Raw genomic sequence first — 24,715 nt, forward strand, 5'->3', positions numbered from 1 at the left:
AAGCTATTAATTCATTTATAGCAGTTAAGACTATTGTTTTGAAGAAGGATTGTCTTCCTTTCTTATATGATAAGCTATTGTAATGTTACTGAAGTTTTTAAAAGCCATCCTTCTTTCATGTTCCTTCAAATTTTCCTAGTAGACTATGGTGTGGGTGTGCAGAATAGCTAGAGAAGTTACTAAATTGCTCTTTTGATAGTTTTCAGCTAACATCTCCAAGATGCCATAATAAGAAACCACATGAGAAACTACATAATTCTTTCATGACCCAAGAGATTCTTTTGTAAAGAAAAATCATAGCTTAATACATGTGATTATTTTCTCTCAAAGGACTTATTATATTCTAGTATATAGAGTATGGTTCTGTGTAAACACTTACTTTGATATGCAGAATTTTATTAAATTTTTTGTAGACCAGTCATCCTAGTTAGCTCAGCAGCTAACTAGAAGGTGTAATTATATTCTTTATAATCTTTATAAAATTTGGGGGATGTACGATAAAGATATTCCACAGTGGTCTGTGCCATTCCACAATAGAACTTAGTACAAATGTTAATAGGTAATGTTTATTGGGCTCCTACTGTTTTGGAGCATTCAGTCTTCAAAACGAATCTTTGTGGTACTATTGTTTTTGTTTGTTGCTTCTCTGTCTTAAAGCTTTCACTTTGAGACATTATGGAAAAATTTTACAGGTACACATGGAAAAGTTAGACATGATCACAGTTTGTGTTACTAGTAGGACCGGATCAAGGTCCATCTGACTCTAAAACCATTATAATGCACCTAACTAGCAGGTAAAAAGGCACTGATTTGGATTATCTTTACAGTGATGGTAATGATGAATTCATCCATGCTTATTAGAATGATGTATATCCCAGAGTAGTTTGGCTTGGGATAAAGGGCATGATAATGTAAAAGTTTTTGTGGAGGCCTAGAAACTCTTTATACCTATCTTAAAACAGCTGAAGATATTTGGCTCTAGTCAGTGACCAATATGGGGAACTAAATCAGGGTGATTAAATCAGGGTAACATTGAGTCAGATATTGACAGTTCATGCCGTCTCTTATTAAATTTGCTAATAGTTCTATTTTATTCTATTACCTAACAGAAAGAAAGAATAATAAAATCCTGGATTCCAGTTCTGGCTGAACAGCTTATTAGCTTTGGAACCTTGAACAAAGTTGCTTAACTTCTCTGAACCTCCATTTCCTTATCTGTAGGAATACCTCCTTTTTCATGATTATTGTGAGTTGTAAATGAAATAATTATCTTAAATGCTGAGCACAATGCCTTGATGATAATAGGAGTACTAATATGATAATAGCTGTTATAACTATATTGTCATTTTCTTTTCTTCTTTTTTTTTTTTTTTTAGAGAGAGAGAGTGAGGGTGCACGAGCATGTGCACAGGGGAGGGGCAGAGGGAGAGGGAGAGAGCGAATCTTAAGCAGGCTCCTCGCCCAGCCCCAAGCCCAATGTGGGGCTAGATCTCAAGACCCTGAGATCGTGACCTGAGCTGAAATCAAAGGTTGGATGCTTAACTGATTTAGCCACCCAGGTGCCCCTGTATTATAATTTTAATTATTCATGTTAGAAGAAACAAGAGTAGGGAATAAATTTTTTTTTAATTTGTTTTTTAAACTTGAGCCCTTTGGAAATAAGCATCTTGGTGATAAGCATTCAGACAGACTAATATGCCCGACCCTTACATTAGAAACATTATAGTCATAACCATCTGCAAATTTGTTTAATTTCAGAGAATTCTATGATGAATCTAAATGTACATGTTCCTACCCTTAGATGTGTGTGTGTTTGTGTATACACATGTATATATGTATATATATGTGTACATACACACATACATATATTTCTCTTTGGGGAGAAAAAAAGTATATGCATCTATTGAATCTAGACTAATTTAGCTTTTAGTGTTTTTGTTTGGTAGTCTTATCCTCATTTCTTCATTTATTGTCATCATTGAATTGTGGAGGAAAATAACGTTATGTTTCCATAATAGTACACTTATTTCAAAGACTAAACTATTGTCTGAAGATATATTCTATTTCAAAAATTAAGTAAAAATTTACAAATATTTTAATGGTTTTTAAAACAATTTTTACAAGCCTCTTAACATAAAACTTAATTTTTGCTTGTTGTTTTTCACCTTATAAATAAGAAATAAGCAAAAACACAAAAATCATCAGCACTAGTAAACAGAAAACATGTTTTCAGAAAATGTTGGCTACTCTAGTATCAGGCATATAAATAAGATAATTATTTTTATAAAAAGAAATTGGAGGAAGAGGAAAAAAAGAAAACCTAAACTCACTGAGAATTACTCGTAGTTTCTTCCTTTCCATGCATGCTTTTAACAACATTTCTTAAAAATTAAAGGTGTACCTGAAAGGAGACAAGAAGTACCCTTTTAGAAATTTGTTTTCCAAACAATAATTTTATTTACTTTAATATATTCTTAGTTAGGTATGAGTCTTTTGTGAAATGTTCTACATTCTTACTCATGCTAGAGAATGGCTGGTAAAGGGTTGTAACCAAGCTCCAAGTTTGGGCCTATGTCATATAAAGGCCTTACCACCTTGCAGGAAGTCTATGCTTAGAAGAATTTGAGGATATGTTTCTGGGCCAGACATCCAGAGATACTCTCTGGTTTGTAAGGTTTCCAAGTCTCTTTCCAAGTCTCTTGTCCTAAGGGTTCTGCTTCACTTAGGAAACTAGTAATTGTTATAGTGTTATCATTTTATTCTACCTTCAAACCTTGCATCTAAAAGATCTGTAGTAGCATGAATTGGCAGATAACCAAAGTCTTTCCATTTCTTTTTTTTTTTTTTTTTTGAAAAAAAATTTTTTTTTCAACGTTTATTTATTTTTGGGACAGAGAGAGACAGAGCATGAACGGGGGAGGGGCAGAGAGAGAGGGAGACACAGAATTGGAAACAGGCTCCAGGCTCTGAGCCATCAGCCCAGAGCCCGACGCGGGGCTCGGCTCGAACTCACGGACCGCGAGATCGTGACCTGGCTGAAGTCGGACGCTTAACCGACTGCGCCACCCAGGCGCCCCAGTCTTTCCATTTCTTAAGCCATTCACTGCTTTCTTAATTTGTAAGAAGAGATTTCCAATAATAATTTATCAAGTCTACTTAGTATATAAGCTTTGACAAAAATTCAGTAGTCTGTAAATTCTTTGCCCAGAAGATATTCTCATGAAAGATTCTTGCCATTTGAGTATATGAAGGAAATCAGCTGTTACTATTAAGAAATGTTGGAGTATTGGAATTTCTCCAAAAAACAATAGATGTTAACAGTAGAGTAACTTGATAATTCAAGGCCAGTATTGGACACTCACTTTAAACAAGAAAACCTGGAATGAAATGTCTAAATTTTGACAACAACCTGTATTTTGGGTATTCTCTTCCTTTAAAAGTGTTCATTCTTAATGAAAAGCATGAATTTGTAAAAAACAAAACAAAACTGAAAACAAATGCGGCAATTAGATTTTTAAAGAAGTAATTGGATTTTCTGTTTGCTCATATTTCAATTTTACAAATGCTTTGTTTTCACTTCTCACTGATCTTTAGCTGGCTATATAACAGCTTTGTTGTTTTCCCCTTCCTTTACCACTTTCTTCTTTCTCCCCTTGGCTCTGATAAATGGTGATTTGCTTGTTTGTTAGTTGATTATTCAGAAAATATTTATGAAGCAATTATTATGTGTCAGAGAATGTGTCGGGTGCTAGATATAAAGTAGTGCCCTCACAGGTTTGAATGTAGCAGAGAGGAGAAACAAACAAGCTCTTACCTTATATAAGTGGTTATAGAAACAAACTCACCATCAGTAGGGGATTTGTTAAATAGATTGTGAGGTTTCCATAAAATGAATGTTTTGTAGGTGTGTGTGTGTAAGATTTTTAGAAAAATGCATAAGATACTGCCAACAGTGGTTGTTTCTATTGAGGGCCCATGGGGATTGGACTTGTTATTCATTATATATTATCTTGCACATTAAAAAAAAGAAACAAACCTCTATTCGTGTACTATATTTTCAAAGTTTAAGTAAATAAGATTTAAAGAAAGCTAGCAGTACAATGAACAAATAAATAAATAATATACTTTTGTCAAAAAAATATCTAGAGGTAACACCTTGATTTATTAAAACAAGCACTCATTACCCTAATTTGTAAGTTGGCCAAAATGCCCTTTTTTTTTTGTTGTTGTTGTTGTTAATAAGGGATGCTGTTGTCACATTTGAAATGAGCAGGGGCAACTATCAGTCTAGATTGTTCTGTTTTGGGCTATTGGATGATGAAAGAATGGTCTGATTTACACTTTCTATTTCACTTGTCAAAATAAACATGGTCACAGATTTCCTTGGAGAATTGAGCCTGAGATCTCTATTTAATGTTGATATTATAGTATCATAGAGCTGAATTTGGATACAGATTACCCCATGTGATTATTCTGTTAAAACTGATATGGTTGCTTGACCCTTCTATTCCTTCTTGGCTTCCATTTCAAATTTCTGCACATTAGGTAAACTGGATAGGTATAATGACAAGAAGTTCATTTGAATAAAATGGTATTTTCTCTTTGTAAATAGAGGGCCTGGCTCTTTTGTGACAGAACCTTGGCAAAGCTTGACATTTGAATATATTTAATTATTTTTTTTATTCTTTTGCTGGGAATATTTTAGTCCCATGAAATTCTAACTGAAAAAAATATTGAGCATCTATGAGTTACTAAGTATAACTCCAACTTTGAACCAGTTTAGTTTATATTTGTAAGTGGTACAAATTTATGTAAGTCATAATGGTATATTGATAGGATGCCACTATCATAGATTCTCTTTATAGGTTATTTTGTTTCTTTTCTTGTTTTTAATTCTTTTTTTAATGTTTATTTATTTTGAGAGGGAGTGGGGGAGAGAGAGAGAGAGAGAAGGAAAATGAGCAGGGGAGGGGGAGAGAAAAAGAGAAAAAGAACCCCAAGCAGGCTTCTTCTGATCAGCACAGATCCCAACATGGGGCTCGATCCCATGAACCATCACGACCTGAGCCAAAATCAAGAGTCAGATGCTTACCTGACTGAGCCACCCAGGTGCCCCTTAATTCTTTTTATCCTAACAGCTCTAGTCCTATATGGCAATGACTAAAGTTACTAAGTTTACTAATCAACAACTATGTTGGTTACTCTCTTTTAGATAAAGGACATTCCACTTGATATTTTTATAGCAGTATTATAATATGTGGTATTACTTGATGTCAGAAGTTGGGAGTTAAATAGCATTAATCATGAGCATCTACCCAATTTTTATCTAGTTTTTTCATTAAGGGATGTCTCTGCAGTTAATTAAAAAATATTTCTAATACACACATGAAACTCAGAAAATAAAATAATCCCATGTCCCTGTCACTCATATTGAATAAGTGTTGATATTTTGCTTCAGATTGTTAGAAAAAATACAGATATTACTCCCTTCCTCATTCCCATTTTTATTCCTCCCTTCCCAGAGGTAACCACTGTTCTGAGTGTCATACATATTTTCTGTCCATACTTTTATTCTTATATTATGTAAGTATGTATGCATGAAAGCATGTTGTTTATGTGTTTTAAAGATTTATTTGAATGTTTCTTGCCACATATATATTTATTATTCTGTGACTTTTTTCATTCAGCATTTGTGATACTTGTGCAAGATTTTGCTTAAGTGATACTTGGAGATACACCTGTTACTCTATTGATGAATAGCAAGTGTCTCCTTGTGCGTATCTCCTTGTGTTCATGTGTGCTAAAGTTTTCTGTAGGGTCATTATCTGGAAGGACATATGCTGAGTCTTAATATATGTGCACCTTTGACTTTGGAGTAATTTCACAGTGTTTTATAAATGAATTCTTCTAATTTTACCTCTTTACCTTTATTATATGTCATGGGCTAAATTGTGTCTCTGCTGCCCCTCAGATTTATATGTTGAAGTCTTAACCCCTAGTAGCTCAGAATGTGATTATATTTGGAGTAGGGCTTTTTAAGAGGTTATTAGCTAAAACAAGGCTATTAAACAATGGCCCTGAAACAATTTAACTGGTATCCTTACAAGAAGAGGATATTTGGATACACAAAACAAACGTCAGGGAGTCACTCACACAGAAGAAAGACCGTGTGAGCACACATTAGAAGGTGGATATCTACAAGCCAAAGACAGAGGCCTCAGAAGAAACCAAACCTTGATTTTGGACTTCTAGCCTTCATAACTGTGGGGAAATTGTTTAAACCACTAGTTTATGGTATTTTGTTATGGCATCCCTAGCAAACTAATATGGTAGTTCCAAACACTGCTCTATATCCTCACGAACATTCAGTATCACGCTTTTTGTGTGATATAACAGAGACGTGGTATCTCTGTTTTAATTTGAATATCCTGTTTAGTAAAACTTTAAAGTTGATCACTTCTCAAGAGTATTAATCAGTGAAGTCCTTATCTTTTATCATATACTTTGCACATTTTTCTCTGAGATTGTCTTTTTTTTTTTTTTTTTTGGTAGATTTGAAGTTCTGTATATAATCTAGAAAATAATTAGGTGTTTTCCATTCTTTCCATCTGTGACTTGTGCATAAACTGTATATTGCATAGAAATTCTTATTCCGGGCACTCAGATATATCAATATTTCTTTTTATGGTTTGTGCTTTTAAAATCTTATTTTTCAAATTTGTCTCTTTCCCAAGATCTTGAAGAATGTAAAATTTTAAAGTTTTAATTGTCAGATTATTTAATTTTCATATTTTCTAAGTAGGAAGCCAGAAGTCTTAGTGATCATTTATCGAATAATTTATCTTTTCCCTAGTAATTTAGAAGATCCCTCTGTCATACATGCTGGGATCTATTTCTAAGTGCTTTATTCTGTTCCATTAGTCTATTTATCTGACCTTATGCCATACCACATTGTTTAAATTATTATTTTGCAAAATTACATAATCTATTTGGGGATTTTGGTTTTTCATATGAATTTTAGGATCACCTTGTCAAAGTCAATTACATTTTTTTGGTAATTTTTTTTTTTTAATTTTTTTTTTCAACGTTTATTTATTTTTGGGACAGAGAGAGACAGAGCATGAACGGGGGAGGGGCAGAGAGAGAGGGAGACACAGAATCGGAAACAGGCTCCAGGCTCTGAGCCATCAGCCCAGAGCCCGACGCGGGGCTCGAACTCATGGACCGCGAGATCGTGACCTGGCTGAAGTCGGACGCTTAACCGACTGCGCCACCCAGGCGCCCCTGGTAATTTTTATTAGTATTGCATTTTAATATATAGATCGATTTGGGGAACAATTACTTCTTCAGAAAAATGTATTTTCCCCCCATACAAATCATATTGCTTTTTGTTAGATTTATTCCTTAGTACTTTATTATTTTTTTATTGCTATTTTAAAAGTGATATTTTTTAAAGATACATTTTGTGGGGCGCCTGGGTGGCGCAGTCGGTTAAGCGTCCGACTTCAGCCAGGTCACGATCTCACGGTCCGTGAGTTCGAGCCCCGCGTCGGGCTCTGTGCTGACAGCTCAGAGCCTGGAGCCTGTTTCCGATTCTGTGTCTCCCTCTCTCTCTGCCCCTCCCCCGTTCATGCTCTGTCTCTCTCTGTCCCAAAAATAAATGAATAAACGTTGAAAAAAAAATAAAAAAAATAAAGATACATTTTGTAATTTGTGCTTATTGTTGTTTAGGAACATTAAGCTAATTTTTATATCTTAATATTGCATCTAGAAATTTCCCTAAACTCTCTTAGTGTAATTAATTTGTAGATTATCTTGGATTTTCTACATTAAAGATCATATCATCTGTGAATAACACAGTGGTTTCTTCCTTTTCTATGACTGACTTACATCCTTCTTACTACCTTGGCTGATATTTTCAGCACAGTGGTGAATAGAACTAGTTATGACCGACATTTCTTCTGTTGTTCTGAACTTTAAAAGGAATACTTCTGATTATTTGATCCATGGAATGAGTATTTTATAGATTTTTGATATTAGCCCCTTATCAGCTATATGGTTTGTACATATTTTCTCCCATTCAGTAGATTGCCTTTTCATTCTGTTGATCATTTTGACTGCTGTGTAGAAGCTTTTTAATTTGATGTAGTCCTAATTGCTGATTTTTGCTTTTGATATCATATCCAAAAAATCATTGCCTAGATCAATGTCATTTTTTCCGTATGTTTTCCTCTAGAGTTTTATGGTTTCAGGCCTTTCATTTAAGTTTTTAATACATTTTTAGTTACTTTTTATAAGTGGTGGTTAAGGGAGGGGTCCAATTCCATTCTTTTGTGTATGGTTGTCCAGTTTTCTCAGCATCATTTCTTGAAGAGAACTAGCCTTTTCCCATTGAGTATTCCTGGCTCCCTTGTCAAATATTAGTTGATGTATATGCAAGGGCTTATTTCTGAGCCCCTGATTCTGTTCCATTGGTCTGTATATCTGTTTTTATGCCATACCATGCTGCTTTAATTTCTACAGGTTTGTAATATAGTTTGAAATGAGGAAAGGCGATGCCTTCAGGTTTGTTCATTCTTAGTATTTTTTATCTTTAGTGTCATTTGTGTTTCCATACAAATTTTAGGATTTTTTTTTTTTTTTTCTGTGAAAAATGTCATGGGAATTTGACAAGGATTGTGTTATGGGTAGTATGGGCATTTACAATGTTACTTTTTCTGATTTAAGAACACGAGTAATTTTCTATTTGTTTGTGTCCTCTTCCATTTCTTTTATCAGAGTTTTTGGTGTACAAATCTTTCAACTCCCTTTTATTCCTAAGTATTTTATATTTTCTGATGCTATATTAAGTGGATTTTTAAAAATTTCTTTTTCTGATGTATCATTATTAGTGTATAGAAATGCAGCTGCTTTTTGTATGTTACTTTTGTATCCTGCTACTTTACTGAATTTATTGATTAGTTCTAACAGTTTTTTTATGGAGTCTTTAGGATTTTTTTATATACAAAGTTAAATCATTTGCAAGCAAAGACACTTTTTCCTAAAAACTTTCAACCTTTTACCTGTAGGCTTGTCATATGTGGCCTCTATTATGTAGAGGTACATTTCTCCTACATCCACTTTGTTAAGACATCTTACCATGAAAGAATGTTGAATTTTGTCAAATGCTTTTTCAGAATCTATTGAGATAATCATATGATTTTTATATTTTATTCTGTTAATGTGATGTATCACGTTTACTCATTGCATATATTGAACCATCCTTGCATCCCAGGGATGAATCCCACTTGATCATGGTATATGATCCTTTTTTTTTTTTTAATATATGAAATTTATTGTCAAATTGGTTTCCATACAACACCCAGTGCTCATCCCAAAAGGTGCCCTCCTCAATACCCATCACCCACCCTCCCCCCCCTCCCACCCCCCATCAACCCTCAGTTCTCAGTTTTTAACAGTCTCTTATGCTTTGGCTCTCTCCCACTCTAACCTCTTTTTTTTTTTTTTTTTTTCCTTCCCTTCCCCCATGGGTTTCTGTTAAGTTTTTTAGGATCCACATAAGAGTGAAACCATATGGTATCTGTCTTTCTCTGTATGGCTTATTTCACTTAGCATCACACTCTCCAGTTCCATCCACATTGCTACAAAAGGCCATATTTCATTCTTTCTCATTGCCACGTAGTATTCCATTGTGTATATAAACCACAATTTCTTTATCCATTCATCAGTTGATGGACATTTAGGCTTTTTCCACAATTTGGCTATTGTTGAGAGTGCTGCTATAAACATTGGGGTACAAGTGCCCCGGTATATGATCCTTTTAAAGTGCTGTTTAATTTGGTTTGCTAGTATTTGCTAAAATTTTTTTTGAGAATTTTTTTCATCTATATTCATCAGGGATATTGGCTGGTAGTTTTCTTTCCTTGTAGTGTCCTTATCTGGCTCCAGTAGCAGGGTAATGCTGGCCTTGTAAAATGAGTTTGGAAGTGTTCCCTTTCTTCAGTTTTCTGGGACAGTTTGAAAAGGATCGGCATTAATTTTTTTTAAATGTTTTGTAGAATTTGTCCTTGATGCCATCTGGTCCTGGAATTTTCTTTGTTAGGAGGTTTTTGGTTGATTGCCCAATCTTCTTATTCATTATTAGTCTATTAAATTTTTTATTTCTTCTTTATCCATGTCATGACAGGATGTATGTTTTTAGGAATGTATTCATTTCTCCTAGGTTGTCCAGTTTGTTCGCATATAATTATTCATAATAATCTCTTACGATTCTTTGAATTTCTGTGGTATCAGTTGTAACTTCTTCTCTTTCATCTCTTAAGATTTTAAATGTACATTATTTCTTCAGTCATGCTATATTTTAATGGGTGCACAGTGCTTTCAATCTATTGTTGGAGGTGGGAGCCCTACAGTACTGGGACCTACTATCTATTGCTGTCTATTTCTCCCCTCAGGTCTGGTAATATTCGCTTAATATATTTAGGTGCTCTAATGTTAGGTGCATATAAATTTACAATTGTTATAGGCTCTTGAAGGATTGACCCCTTTACCATTTTATAATGAACTTCTTTGTCTTTTGTTATAGTTTTTGACTTAAAGTCTATTTTGTCTGGTATAAGTATAGCTATCCCTGCTGTCTCTTGGTTACCATTTTCATGGAATATCTTTTTTCATCCTTTCACTGTAAGCCTATGTGTGCCTTTAAATCTGATGTTAAGTATTGTAAGCAGCATATACTTAGATCTTGTTTTTTTTTTTGTTTTTGCTTTTTGTTTGTTTGTTTTAGCCATTCAGCCACTCTATTCCTTTTGATTGGAGAATTTAATCTATTTACATTTAAAGCACTTACTGGTAGGTAAACACTTACCATTCCTGGCTATTTTGTAGGGTTTTTTTTTTTCCTCTTTCTTCCTCTCTTGCTGTCTTCCTTTGTGATCAGTGATTTTACTTGGTGGTATTCTTTGATTCTCTTCTCTTCTCTTTTGTATATCTACTGTTGGCTTTTGTTTTGTGTTATATGAAACATCTTATAGGTAAAACAGTCTATTTTAAGCTGATTACAACTTAAGTTTGATCATACCAAAAAAAAAAAAAAAAACCAAAACAACTCTACTCTTTTACTCCTTCCCCACATTTTCTGTTTTTGATGTAACAATTATACACTTTTATATTGTGTTATGGGTTAACAAAAAATTGTATTTAAAATCTTTTAACTTTTATGCCAGAATGAAATTTTTAAAACACTACCATATTACAGTACTGTAGTTTTCTGAGCTTGGTTATAGACTTTCCTTTACCACTGTGTTTTATATTTTTATATATTTTTATGTTACTAATCAGCATCTTTTCAGCTTGAAGAACTTTTAGCATTTCTTATAAACCTGGTCTGGTGGTGATGAACTCCCTCAGTTTTTGTTGCTCTTGAAAATTCTTTGTCTCTACATCATTTTTGAAGGACAGCTTTGCTACATAAAGTGTTCTTAATTGGTATTATTTTTCTTACAGTACTTTGAATATATTATCCCACTCTCTCCTGACCTGTAAGGTTCTGCTGAGAAAGCCACTGATAGCCTTGTGGAGGTTCCCTTATATGTGAGGATTTTTTCTTTTCTCTTGATGCTTTAAAAATTTTGTCTTTGATTTTAGATAGTTTTATCATAATGTGTTAGAGAAGATTTTTTTGGGTTGAAACTATTTGGGGTCTTTCAAGCTGTATGAAGTTGGACGTCCAGATATCTCACCGGATTTGGGAAGTTATTTCTTTCTGTCTCTTTCTCTTTTCCTTACTGGAGGACTCCAGTAATTGTAAATTATTTATTTTATGGAATCTCATAATTCATGTAGTCTTTCTTCACTTTTTAAAAATTTTCTGTCTTGCTCCTTTGATTGGATAATTTCAAATGACCTGCTTCAGATTCACTCATTCTTTCTTCTGCTTGGTCAGAAGCTCTCTATTGAATTCTTCAGTTAAATTATTGAATTTTCAAGCTCTAGAATTGCTTTTTTGTTTTATTTTTTTTTTATGGTTTCTGTTTCTTTGTTGAACCTCCCATTTTGTTTATGTATTGTTTTCCTAATTTTGTTTAGTTGTCTGTGTTATCTTGTAGTTACCATATTCCTTCAAGAGGATTATTCTGAATTCTTTTTTACACAGTTAATAGATCTTTATTTCTTTAAGGTTAGTTATTAGAACTTTATTAGTTTCCTTTGGTGGTATCATGTTTACCTGATTCGTCCTGATTCTCATATTCTTATTTTGGTATTTGCTCATTTGAGCAATGAGCCTTTATAGGTTTGCTTCAGCAAGGAAAGTCCTTCACCATTTGGCTCAGCTAGAGGTTCTGGACAGGCAGCTGGTAGCAGCTTCGGGCAAGCAGTGCTTTCTCTCAGGGTGTCTAGTTGGATGGGGCCAATGTCTATGCTCTGAGGTTGGTCAGGGGACCTGCCATTGTTCTGCAAGTCAGGTGGGTCTGATGGCTGGGCTCTGCATTCAAGCATAACTGCTGGCTTGTATCTGTGTTCACATAGAACTACTTCCTGAGCTTTGCGATCACATATGGTTAGGCAGGTTGCATGCTATGTTTCCTGGTAGGATGGTGCTGCTGGTTGCACTCTGTGATTGGGTAAGGCCACATGCTGACCTCTGCAATTGCCTCTGGTCAGTTGAGGTCCCCAGGCTGTGCCCTCTGGCCTGATGGTGCCACTGGCTGGACTCTACGTTCAGTTAAGGCCATACACAGTTTTGCATTCAGATTGGAACTCACTCAGGCTGTGCTCCTTGATCAGGTGGGGCTGTAGGCTGTACCCCCAAATTGGATGGGGCTACAAGCTAGGCTCCTGCGATTGAGCAGGGTACTGGCTATGCTCTGCTATTTGACAGTGTGTCTTGCTGGACTTCCTGGTTGGGTAGGGCTGCCAGCTACCCAACAGTTGGATGGAGCTGAAGGCTGTGCTCCATGGTCAGGCAGGGTTGCACTGGGTTCACTGGGCAGGTGGAGCTACAGGCTATGTTTTTTGATTAGGTGAGGTGGCTGGCTGAGCATTCTGTCAGGGTGAGTCTGCAAGCTATACTCAGCAATTGGATGGGGCTGTAGGCTATCTGTGCTGTTGGGTAGGGCTGTCAGGTTGGGCTCCAGAGCTGGCCAGGGTCTCTGGCTGGGCAGCCTCGTGAGATAGGGCTGGAGGCTATGTTCAACAGTAGGGTGGTGCTGCTGGGCTTGGCTCCCTACCTGAATGGAGCTATAGAATGGGCTCTGTGGCTGCTTCAATCCCTGGTCAGGATTCCTGGTCAGGAATGGCTGGAGGCTATGAAGGCTACACTGAGCAGTTTGGTGGGGCTAATGACTTGCTTTCCTGCCTAGGCAGGCCATAGGATGTGTTGTATGCTGCCCATGGCTGACCATGTCTTTGGTTAGGCTTCCCTGTTGGGTGGGGCTGGAGGCTATGCTCAGCAGTTAAGTGTGCCCACTGACTTGTTTCTCTGCTCTGGTGGGCCGTAGGATGTGCTGCAGAGGCCCAGCGGCTTAGAGCTGCCTTCCTGCTTAAGTGGGGCTGGAGGCTATGCTCAGCATTTGAGCAAGGTTGCTGACTTGCTCCTTGTGTAGGTAGGGCTCCTCACAGAGTTGTCCCTCTAGCTAGGGACCCAAACCATTCAGAACTGCCATTTAAGCTCCCTGGCCAGTTGGGGGCATTGGCTCAGTTCTGCAAATGATCAGAGCCAAGAGTTGGGATCTCTTCTCAGGCTCTACCACCAATAGGAATGCAGTCAGCCGAGATCTGCACATTTGTTGCTGTGAGTCATTCTCCCCTTCTCTGTCTTGTAGCTGATTCCCACAGTACTCTCCATGAGGCAGTACTTAAGTGGGCCTCCCAGGAAGCATCAGGAATGCTAAGGAAGCTTGATGTCCCCTTTGCTCTCCTCCTTTTCTCACTGGAGAAGGTGTAGGTCCAGGGAGAACCCCTTGTGTAGCACTGCACTGACCTGGAGGAGGAGCAGTGCAGTCAAAGTGAAATCGCTCCTCTTATCCTTCTAATGTTTTTCTTGTCCAAGGGGTTGCTTCAGCCTCACCCCCATGTTCTGGAATCTTGACAAATATTTATAGATAGTTGCTAGTTGCCCTTTCCCTGAAGGGGACCAAAGTCGGGAACTACCTATTTTGCTGTCTTTCTGATGTCTTTCTCCTGATTCTAGTCAGTAATTAAAAAAAAATTTTTTTTCAACGTTTATTTATTTTTGGGACAGAGAGAGAGCATGAACGGGGGAGGGGCAGAGAGAGAGGGAGACACAGAATCGGAAACAGGCTCCAGGCTCTGAGCCATCAGCCCAGAGCCCGACGCGGGGCTCGTACTCACGGACTGCGAGATCGTGACCTGGCTGAAGTCGGACGCTTAACCGACTGCGCCACCCAGGCGCCCCTCTAGTCGGTAATTAAACCGGTTTATTAAATCATTGTTTCATATATCTTGTCTGGGTTGTCATTGGTTTTGGGCATTATGGTAAATTTAATCTTGTTGCTTCATCTTGGCCAGAAGATGTCCTATATATCTTTTGCAAAGTGAGTATGATGATAATAATAATAATAAAAAAGAACAACATTCAATTCCCAAATATTCAGATAATGTCCTTTCAGATGGACTCTTTTCTTGATACGTTTTAGAAAGAATAGTCTTTATTGTGTACTGTTTTTTTACTGGCTTCTCCATTACTTTTCTTTATCTACAGTTTATCCACAGTTGGATTAGATTATTATATATAATAATGTAATGTCACTTATGTATTTAATATAATTATATTATGTATTTAATATATTATATATAATAATGTACTATCACTTATTTATTATGTATATTTTACTAAAATTAGGTTAGATTTAATACTTAATGGAAATCTGCTGAAATCATTTTATGCTGCTTTTTTCTTGCCTCTTTTACCTTGATATTTTTCCATCAGTATATGAAGAAATGAGATAAAACAGAGAACCTAGACATATCTTTGTATTGTCTGAGATTTTGTGTCATTGAGGGAAACGACATTCTTGTCTTATGACATATTGTTGTCAAGATTAATTCCTTGACTACTTTCAAGAGGTAGTAGTTTTATTCTGTTTTCAAATTATTTCCTTGAAATCAGCCATCTAATTCAGAAAGAGATTAGGAGCCAAATTTTAAAAACTAGATACCAGGAAATGCCTCATTTATGAATGTACACACATTTGAGCTTATAAATTGGGTAATTGTGCACCTAACAGCTCTACTTATTGTATCATTATTCACTTTGTATGTATACAAATGAAGGCTTTATAATTCAAATTTTGTAGCCTGGGATACTCATGATTAGAGAATGGTTATTTTTCATGCTCCCATTCAGTGTTAATGCATACAACTATAGAATACCTTGTTACACTGCTAGAGCTTCTTTACTAAACATGTATACTGAAGTGGTATAGGTAAGTAATAGTTAATTTGGCCTCTGTAGTCTTATTATATAAAAAAATGTAAGAAAAGGTATAAAAAATCTGCGTTAGTGTCTTTGCATCAAAGGACTAAGCTGACATCTGAATTTAAGTTCTGCCAAGGTTATTTTAAAAATTAAGTTCCCAGGACACCTGAGTGGCTCAGTCAGTTAAGCTTCCGACTTTGGCTCAGGTCATGATGATCTCACGTTTCGTGAGTTTGAGCCCATATTGTGCTCTGTGCTGACAGCTCAGAGCCTGGAACCTGCTTTGGATTCTGTGTCTCCCTCTCCCTCTGCCTTTCCCCTGCTCATTCTCTGTCTGCCTCTCTCAAAAATAAATAAGCGTTAAAAAAAAATTAAGTTCCCTTAAAATGATTGTAATGGTAAGAATACATACCCAGATATTTCGAGATTATAGCTCGTCTTTAACATGACTGAGCCCAGATAGTTTATTGTCCTGATAGTTTATTGCCAAACACTGAGTTCTTTTATAGATTTTGGAAGAAAAATCAGCCATTATTTAATCTTCATAATAATTATGCAAATGTATGTATGTATGTGTTTATATATATGTGTGTATGTGTGTTAGTTTCCTATTGCCACTATAACAGATACCACTTTGTGGCTTAAAACAATGAAAATTTATTCTCTTAACAGTTTGGGAAATCAGATGTCTGAAATGAGTTTAACTGGGCCAAAGCCACAGTGTCAGCAGGACCACATTCCTCTGGGAAACTGTAGGGGAGAATCTGTTTCCTTGCTTTTCTCAGCTTCTAAAGCTGCATTCCTCGTATTTTTGCTCATGACCCCTTCCTCCATCTTTAAAGCTAATTAGCCACACAATCTTCTCCTCTCTTGGGATGAAATCTCCCTCTGCCTCTCTCTTATAAGAATACTTGTAATTACAATCAGGGTCCACCTGGATAATCCAAGACTATCTCCCCATCTCAAAATTCTTAACTTAATCACACATTTCAAGGTTTTTGTGCCATGTAAGGGAGCATTTGTAAGCTCCAGGATTAGGATGTAGATACCTTTTGTAGCCAGAATGGAGTACAGAATACTGCCAAAACCATATAAAAACAAAACATGTTAGAAACAAGTACAGTTTGGAAAGAAGTTGTACAGATATGTTAATAATGTAAACAAGAGACCCCAGAGTTGTTCTGCTGTGTTCCAACATTTTATATTGTTAATTGGTATTTTTCATTTCTGATAGAAACAAACAGGATATTAATATTCTTCTTTTTTCTGATATACTTCATCTTCTACTCTTGTCTTTCCCTTCTATAAAACCAATACTTAGTAATCTAAGGTCATGAGTTCATGAATTGGAACACAGATTTACATAGCCTGATATTGTTATTAATTCAGAAATAATTTGTATTTGCTATTTGAACACAGGTATATATATGTTCAGACACATGTTTTCTTATTTCCCTTGAGCTTTTTGTCACCCTCTCCTTTACCTTTGTTGCTCTTGATACTAATGAAGAATTGACCACTTTGCCACTGATGATGGTATTTTTCTAAGTAATATGATGAGAGTTTTTAGGACACAGTTCTAAAGGTTCCTTTATTCCTAGAAGATCATAGATCTCTGAGCTAGATTATTTTTTTCTGTTTCTGTTCAGTATCATTCCATTGTTTGGAGAGAAAACTTTATTTCCTGATTGTAATGTATGGTTTGTGCCTCCTAGAGTCACCAATAAATATGTTGTAGCAAAGTAAGCTTTAATTTTGTTACATAATTTATAAGCTAAATGTTTGCATTATCTTTTCTAAACTACAGGATACCAGAAGGCCCCATTGATCAGGGACCAGCCTCAGGAAGGGTTCGTGCTTTAGAAGAGCAGCTTTTGAAGGCCAAAGAACAGATTGAAAATTATAAGAAACAAACTAGAAATGGTAGGTGATTATATAGTGTTTTTCTGCTTTAGTATATTGATATTACCACAAATAATTAAAATTTTCCTTCATCAAAATGTTGGGAATACTGATACTATTTATTCTTTGACTGCAGGTCTGGGGAAAGATCATGAAATCCTAAGGAGGAGGATTGAAAATGGAGCTAAAGAGCTCTGGTTTTTTCTACAAAGTGAATTGAAGAAATTAAAGAATTTAGAAGGAAATGAACTCCAAAGTCATGCAGATGAATTTCTGTCAGATTTGGGACATCGTGAAAGGTGCTATTCTTTTCTTTTTTTTTTTTTTAAGTTTTTATTTATTTATTTTGAGAGAAACAGAGGCCCTATGAGAGGGGGAGGGGCAGAGAGAGAGATGGAGAGAGAGAATCCTAAGCAGGCTCAGCACTGTCAACACAGATCCTGACATGGGGCTAGCCCAGGAACTGCGAGATCATGACCTGAGCCAAAACCAAGAGTCAGATGATTAACTGACTGAGCCACCCAGGCATTCCACGTGCCATTCATTTTTTACATTTCATTTGGGCTTTGGTAGAGATTATAATCTAAGAATATAAACTGGAACTCTTGTTCATTTCCCTGCTGAATGGTAAGTGACACCTACCATATTTAAGAGCAGAAGAGTACCTGAGGTTTCAAGGACAATAATTCCCAAATGATCAACTAGAATATATCACTGGAAAATATTATTTAAAATGTATTTCTAGATATCTTTATAACCCTAAGTAAACTCTGAAGGTAGTGATGTCAGCCAGTAATACATTAAAATATCTTCTTGTAAATATCCTTCATATACAATCAATGATTGAAGTGGTGTATGTAGTTTTACATTATAGTACATTGGAACTCATACTGAAGCTGGCAGTTACGTTTCTAATTCAAACATTAAAAACTTTGAAATAGCACCTTTTTCAGATTTCTAATGAAAAGTTAACAGGTTTTTGATACAAAGGAGCATTATTTTATTTATTTTTCTACTTAGTTACTAGACATAAGAATCTGAAATCTCCCTAGTTAAATTTATTTCTCCTGTTTGCACATTTCTGAAAATATGCAGTTTATCTTCCATAGAAAAGAAAACCTTTTGGTACTGATGTATTCATGCAGAACACAGTATATCTGAAAATCATTATAAATACAATGAAACCTGTCCTTAGGCTTATTATATATACAAGTCTATCCCAGTAGGATTCTCATGGCAATTACTGTCTCATTAGTGAACAGTAAAAGAAAAATTGTTGTATTAACACAACCTACCACTGTGAAGAGGAAAAGAATTACCCCACAATCGAGAGATTCATATATATTTACATCATCAGCAATATTGTAGGGATTTTGAAATATTGCTCTGCTATTTTAAGTGAAATTACAAATAAAATCCACCAGTTTATTGAATCATTTTAGCATTAATCTATAGAAGTAAGCAGAAGGGCATTGAATCATTAGGGGCTCCTGAATTATTAGGGGCATTGAATTATTAGGCCACGCATTCAGCAGTCCCTTTGAAAATTTTAGCCATACTTAGACCATTAGACCAAATGCTGACTAATTCTAGGCACGATTCTGTTAATTGGAGCTGTGTGCTTGCTTGTATGCTTTACTTATTGCAATTTTATAGGGAAAGGCAGATCTGAAGAGGGTTTGAGTTGGGCAGACTATGTGGTATTTAAAGGAGAATTTTTATATTGATTTCTTAGTGTTTAAAGTTTGAGTGATTTAATTAAATTGCTTGAATTTAATCTTCATATATTTTCTAGATTGAAATCATTATTTAAAGAATTATTTTTGTGCATATATTTTATGACTGTATGTAGAAATGGAAAAATATATGCAAATGTACACATGAAAAAAGTTGGGCCCTAAAGTTGATATAAATCGATGTTAAATTTTTTGCAAGTTGAATTTTGTTTTAAGTATATTAGGATTCCAACACCACCTTTTAGTACATGTTAAATATTTCACTGAAAATAAAAATGGAAAGATATCCAAGTTTCCCCAGGTGATTTCTTTTACTGTCTTTAAGCAGAAATTATAAGGAACTTGGGATGCAGCTTCACAGGGTAGGAATGTAACTGCAGGCAGCTGTGGTAGAATGCAGTGATACAATAATGAAAAAGCGTAGCCAGACATTGGAGAAATAACCCTACAGTTATGAATGTACAGTGGAGAGGATCTGTATGTGTGCAGAATATGCCATCTTACTGATCATTTTCAAGATTTTTAGGTGTAAGAATTAAAATTAAAACAGTTTTGTGTTTCCCTCTGGTGATTTTTAAATTACGTAAAAATCCCTGTTTCATTTTTACACTTACCCAAATATAGTGTATAGGTTGTCTAAAAGCCTGTGTTCTCTGATAAGTCAGTTAGAAGTTGAGTCTGTCAATGTTTTCATTCAACTTTCCCTCTGAATCACTCTTGTCATCTTTTGGTTCAGAAAGACATCAATAATAGGAAAGACATTTATGGGCTCTTGTTTCTTCAAAGGGTTTTTTCTTTCTTAGAACTTTGTTCTGATATAAACGCTGATCCTCTTTTTTTTCCCCTTTCTAAATCAGTTTTATTGTGACATAATTTATGTACAAATGCTTTCAGTTTTGTTCGCACACCCCAGAATCAAGATACAGAACATTCTGCAGCCCTGAGAAGTTTCCTCATGCTCCTTTGTAGTCAGCACCTCCCCACCCTCAGTCCTTGGCAGTCATTAGGTTTGTTCCTATCCCCATTTTTTGCCTTTTCCAGAATTTTATGTAAATGCAGTCACATATTATGTAGCTTTTTGAGTGTGGTTTCTTTCACTTGGCATAATGCATCTGAGATTCACCCATGTTGTTTTGCGTATTGATAGTTCATTCTTTTTACTGCTAAGTAATATTCCATTGTACGGATGTACCACAGATAGTTTATCCACTCACCAGTTGAAGGACATTGGGTTGTTTATATGTTTTGTTGATTATGAATAAAGCCACCATAAACACTAACATACATGTTTTTGCAGAAACGTATTTTCATTCCTTTTGGATTAATATCCAGAGTGGGATTTGTGTGTCATATGTTGAGTGTCTATTTAATTTATAAGACACTGCCAAACTAGATTTTCAAGTGACAGTTTCATTCTAGTGATAATATATTACCATATTTCATGGTAATAGAGTCAAATGTACCTGCTGTTTTTGAACATCATTGATCATAAATTGACTGTGGCCTGTCTCTGTGAAATAATGAGGGAGATTAGCAGTTTAGAGTGATTATTTTTGTGATTGTGATTTTATTATTTGTGTCATAGTATAGGTTCAGTACTTGGATTTATAGCTGTATATATTTGTCTTTCAACCTCTGGGGATATCATTGAAAATTCTGCTTATCACCATGTTAGGTTGTCCAAGACATATTTAACTTAACCACTGTTGCTTTGGGTCTTTTGCATTCCTTACGTTGCCAGACACCATGTTTATGAGATAGTTACTAGAACTACTTCTTTCTGATTTTAGATTATAGCAATTATTAAACTTCAAACTAAAGGACAGGAGGGCTTACAGGGCTCATGAACTATTTCTCAATTAACTTGACTGAAATTACTGAGAAATAATCTGGTGAAACAACAATCTCATTGTCCCTGCCTGGTCTGCATCATCTCATTATCAGTAATACATAACGCAGCTTTGGTAAGACTGAGGTGAGATGTTTCCCAAGTGATAAATGATAATTATACCTAATTATGCTGATTGGCCTTTTGATATTGTGTATAGGGGTTTATGTAGCAACGGAAAGGACTTCAGCTCAGATAAGGCGTGCAATATCTGGTTGCAGGGAAGATTGGTAGGTTAATAGCTTACAGATTTGTATAATCAGAATTGCTGCTGATCATAGCTATTGTGGTACAGTAGTTTGTGTTTTCCCTCTCTGTTTAAGGTAGACTCTACTAGACTGTCTTTGAAAGGTCAAAGAAATGATATTTCCACTCTTGAAAAATTAAGCTATTCTTGGTTTTTTATTTCATACACACACACATACACAGAAGAAGGAATGAAGACCTTTGAGATGTGATTTGATTGAGACTTACATTAAACTGGAAGGTAGATGCTCTTTCTTCAGTTGTTAATTCCTTTGGCCAAAATGTTTTTTTGTATGATTCTCTTTCTCCTAAGGAATCCAGCTATATTTTTAAGTGGTGCTAGAACATACCTCCAAATATCCATGGGCAAAGGGAGATCTTGTCCTATGAAGTTGTCCCTAATTTTTCTCATCACTTAGTCTTTATCAGCCAGATCATGATGCTCCATCTTCTGTAAGGAGACATCTTCCCCTAAAATAAAGTTTGCATTGGAAGGAGAATCTAAAGGTGGAAAAAGACATCTCATCTAATGACTTTGATTTTGTTTTTTGCCTCCCCGCCCTCCCGACCTTACATCTCCCTGGATGTGATTTCCAAACTCAAGAATGATTAGACATTAAAAATAGTCACTTATTAAGGATTTCCTTCATGGCAGTTATTATGATAAAGGCTCTCCATTCATTATTTTATCAGCATAGTAATACTTTGAGGCAAACATTATTATTCTCTATTTGATAAATAAAGTTATACTCAGGCCTAGAGAAATTAGATAGTTTACACAAGTAAAGTGGCTGAGCTGTTTTCCTCCAAAATATTTTTTCTTTTTTCTTTGATATGATTTATTGTCAAGTTGGCTCACATACAGTGTATACAGTGTGCTCTTGGTTTTGGGGGTAGTTTCTTATGATTCATTGTTTACATGCAACACCCAGTGCTCATCCCAACAAGTGCCCTCCTCAAATACTTTTTCTTAATTGCTAAATACTTAGCTTCTCTGAGCTTTATTTTTCTCTTTTACACATGGGGATATAATTCCTATATCATAACATTATGTTGATTAAATGTGGGAAAATATAAAACAACTTCCACAGTGACTGACACATTGTAGTTTCTGGTAGACTCTAGTGGGACCTGCATAAGGAAAGCCTCATAAGACGGTATAAATAGAGAACTCTCTTAGATGCTTCAGGGCAAGCACAAGTAAGGGGAAATTGTCATAATGCTCAGCAGCAAGAATTTCAAGGTTTGGGACCTATACATAAGCCTGGTGGACATCACTCACCAAGTAGCATAATTATGGCCTCATATGATGAACTATTTTTGTTGTTGCTCTTATGGACTTCCTCCCCCCCCCCCCCCGCCCTGCCCCACCCATGTGGGCTGTCAAAAAGAGGTGGTATCTTAGAATTTCTCCTTGAGACAAGGGAGGCAAAAGGAATATTGTCTTCCTATCCATCTCTAGATCACATTTTTATTCTTTGTACTGCTTATTTCTGCCCCAGGAGCAAATCATAGTAAAAGCAGCCTTGGACAAAACCCAAATAAGTTTTCTTGCTCTTGATCCAGATTTACCTATGGGTTAGACTCTGTAATATAGCCTCCCTTAGTCACATTTACTTCATAAATGGTAGTTCCTTCACCTTGGGATTTTCTTGAATTATATCTGCTCTGTGCTGACCCTGAGGGGGAATTTCTATCTTTAACATTTTATAAATGACTTTTTTTTAGAGGTTTTTTTTTTTTTTTTTTTTAGTGTTTTTATTTATTTTTGAGACAGAGAGACACAGAGCATGAGCAGGGGAGGGGCAGAGAGAGGGAGAGACGCAGAATCTGAAGTGGGCTCCAGGCTCTGAGCTGTCAGCACAGAGTCCGATGTGGGACTTGAACTCACGGAGTGTGAGATCATGACCTGAGCTGAAGTCTGACACTCAACTGACTGAGCCCCCCAGGCGCCCCTATCTTTAACGTTTTGAATCCAGTATAAACAAAATACTTGTGGTTCTTCATTAGCGTAATTGAGACAAACTCAAACATTTAAGAATAGTTTTGGGGATATCAAAATATAGAAATAGGAAAATTAACTAAAAATACAAAGAATATAAATGTAGCCCAGCTTTTGAAATAGAGGTTTTGACACCTGTCATAACTGGCCTGCTGTCAGAATCGTAGATTCTGTTCTAGTCTACTGGTTATTCTCAGGCATCTGTACTCCACCCACAAGTGACTAGCACTATTCTGCTGGTCTTTTGCCTGGTTTTGTATTTCCCAGGCTTTGACCTGCCCTCATACCAGGCCTTAAGATTCATCATTCATCTCCTAGATTTCTTGATCAATCAGTTCATAGTCAAAACCAAGATGGCCAGATTTCCAGCTTTTAGGACACTTCTAGGAGATTTGATTTAAGAGTAGAGTCACTGAAAACCAATCATTTCTATAGAATGGATTTTAGTCACCATATTTCCCAGTAACGATCTATATACTTTCTGTTTGCTTATTCTCATATCTTTGGCTAAAAGATGACAAATTCTGCAGGATGGTAATTTCTAAACATTATTGAATCAGCAAATAACTAAGTTTAAGATTATTTCCACTCATCATCAAGAAAATACAAATCAAAACCACAATGAGATGCCACCTCACTCACACCTCACCTGTCAGAATGGCTAACATTAACAACTCCGGAAACAACAGATGTTGGCGAGGTTGCGGAGAAAGGGGAACACTTGCACTGCTGGTAGGAATGCAAACTGGTGCAGCCCCTCTGGAAAATAGTATGGAGATTCCTCAAAAAATTAAAAATAGAACTACCCTACGACCCAGCAATTGCACTACTAGGTATTTACCCAAAGGAAACAAGAGTGCTGTTTTGAAGAGGCACATGCACCCCAGTGTTTATAGCAGCACTATCAACAATAGCCAAAGTATGGAAAGAGCCCAAATGTCCATTGACTGATGAATGGATAAAGAAGATGCGGTATATATATATATATATATATATATATATATATATATATATATGTATATATGGGAATAGTACTTGGTGATCAAAAAGAATGAAATTGCCATTTGCAACAATGTGGATGGAACTAGAGTGTATTATGCTAAGCGAAATAAGTCAGTCAGAGAAAGATAAATATCATGCAGTCTCACTCATGTGTGGAATTTAATAAACAAACAGATGAACATAGGGGAAGGGTAAAAATAAGATAAAAAAAGAGGGGGGGGGAATCATAAGAGACTCTTAAATACAGAGAACAAACTGAAGGTTGCTAGAGGGGTGTCGAGTGGGGGAATGGGCTAAATGGGTGATGGGCATTAAGGAGAGCACTTGTTGGGATGAACACTGGGTGTCATATGTAAGTGATGAATCACTAAATTCTACTCTTGAAATCATTATTACACTATATATTAACTAGCTTGGATTTAAATAAAGTTTTAAAAATAAATACATTTAAGATTGTTTCCTGGGCTTGTCTTCCTTACATGGTCTCTAATGGGAAGGCC

General features: G+C 35.9%; 1 protein-coding gene across 17 annotated transcripts in view; it reads left to right on the plus strand.

The window, feature by feature from the left end:
- The window catches only part of FUT8 (fucosyltransferase 8), a 310,681-nt gene that overhangs the window by 189,839 nt on the left and 96,127 nt on the right, over window positions 1–24,715 (plus strand). For all 17 annotated transcript variants that reach the window (XM_045451266.1, XM_045451270.1, XM_045451276.1 and 14 more), the window contains 2 exons: window positions 17,247–17,362; window positions 17,478–17,640. In XM_045451266.1, coding sequence (XP_045307222.1) covers window positions 17,247–17,362; window positions 17,478–17,640 — 279 coding nt within the window. The remainder of the gene's footprint in view (window positions 1–17,246; window positions 17,363–17,477; window positions 17,641–24,715) is intronic.

This window comes from Leopardus geoffroyi, chromosome B3 (assembly GCF_018350155.1).
Source record: "Leopardus geoffroyi isolate Oge1 chromosome B3, O.geoffroyi_Oge1_pat1.0, whole genome shotgun sequence".
In the NCBI taxonomy this organism is placed as follows: Eukaryota; Metazoa; Chordata; class Mammalia; order Carnivora; family Felidae; genus Leopardus; species Leopardus geoffroyi.